This window comes from Rhincodon typus, chromosome 43 (genome assembly GCF_021869965.1).
Source record: "Rhincodon typus isolate 14 chromosome 43, sRhiTyp1.1, whole genome shotgun sequence".
Lineage (NCBI taxonomy): Eukaryota > Metazoa > Chordata > Chondrichthyes > Orectolobiformes > Rhincodontidae > Rhincodon > Rhincodon typus.
The window spans coordinates 8,065,093-8,066,244 of record NC_063374.1 but is presented as its reverse complement, the minus strand read 5'-3'; the positions used below and the strand labels follow the sequence as shown (position 1 = coordinate 8,066,244).

At 55.5% G+C, this 1,152-nt stretch overlaps 1 protein-coding gene across 1 annotated transcript in view; it reads left to right on the top strand.

Annotated features, from left to right (window-relative positions):
* LOC125487643 (EGF-containing fibulin-like extracellular matrix protein 2) overlaps window positions 1-1,152 on the top strand; it is a 13,343-nt gene that overhangs the window by 8,703 nt on the left and 3,488 nt on the right. Inside the window, exons 5-6 of the mRNA XM_048619570.1 lie at window positions 267-386; window positions 723-849. Coding sequence (XP_048475527.1) covers window positions 267-386; window positions 723-849 — 247 coding nt within the window. The remainder of the gene's footprint in view (window positions 1-266; window positions 387-722; window positions 850-1,152) is intronic.

Here is a 1,152-nt window from a genome sequence, read left to right as displayed (position 1 = left end):
GTGTGAGAGTGTGTGTGTGTGTGTGTGGGAGAGTGTGTGTGTGTGTATGGGAGAGTGTGTGTGTGTGTGTATGGGAGAGTGTGTGTGTGTGTGTGTGTGTCTGTCTGTCTGTCTGTCTGTGTGGGGGTGGGGTTGGCGATTTGGTCGGGGGTGGAGTGGGAGTGGAAGGGGCTGAGGAGCCAGTTCCGCGGGTCCTATTGTGAAGGCTCTGTCTGGATTGTCTCTGTGTCACTCTTAACGGCCTCTCACTGTGATCTCTCACACAGATATCGATGAATGCAGTTACTCCAATTACTTGTGTCACTATCAGTGTGTGAATGAACCAGGCAGCTTCTCCTGCGTTTGCCCTGATGGGTACCAACTGCTGGGCACCAGAATCTGCCAAGGTACGGTCAATGCCACCCCTCACTCTCCACTCTCGCCAGGAGGTGTACCCTCTACAAAATAACCCCAATCCGTATCACAACAGGATATCCAACACTCAGGACAGGGACAGCACGGGGTTAGATACAGAGTAAAGCTCCCTCTACACTATCCCCCATCAAACACTCCCCAGGGACAGGGACAGCACGGGGTTAGATACAGAGTAAAGCTCCTCTACACTGTCCCCCCATCAAACACTCCCAGGACAGGGACAGCACGGGGTTAGATACAGAGTAAAGCTCCCTCCTGTTTGCTGCTCTGATGCGATACTGTGTGTGTGTATGTTTTGGATGTTACAGATGTGAACGAGTGTGAGACAGGTCAGCACCAATGTACCGAGGAGCAGATGTGCACCAATGTGTATGGCGGTTTCCGGTGTGTGCCGAAGAACCAGTGCCAGGAGCCCTATGTGCAGGTGTCGGACAAGTGAGTAACAACATGCATTGATGTAGCCCCTGGCGCTGTCCCTACCGGAGTTGGGGAGCTCAAGATCTGACCCCCTGGCCCCACCCTCCCTCACGGAGCTGGAAGGGGTGACCATTCCCCTGGTCACCGTCCTGTGGGACCCCCCACTGTCTTCCCCCATGACCCAGGAAGTAACTACAGAGCTTCCGCTGAGAGAGCTTGCAAAACCGACCAGATTCCACCACACCCCCAGCCCCCGCCAACCCTCGTCCCCCGGCCCCCGCCACAACCCTGCCACCCCTCACTATCTCAAGAACAGCCCAG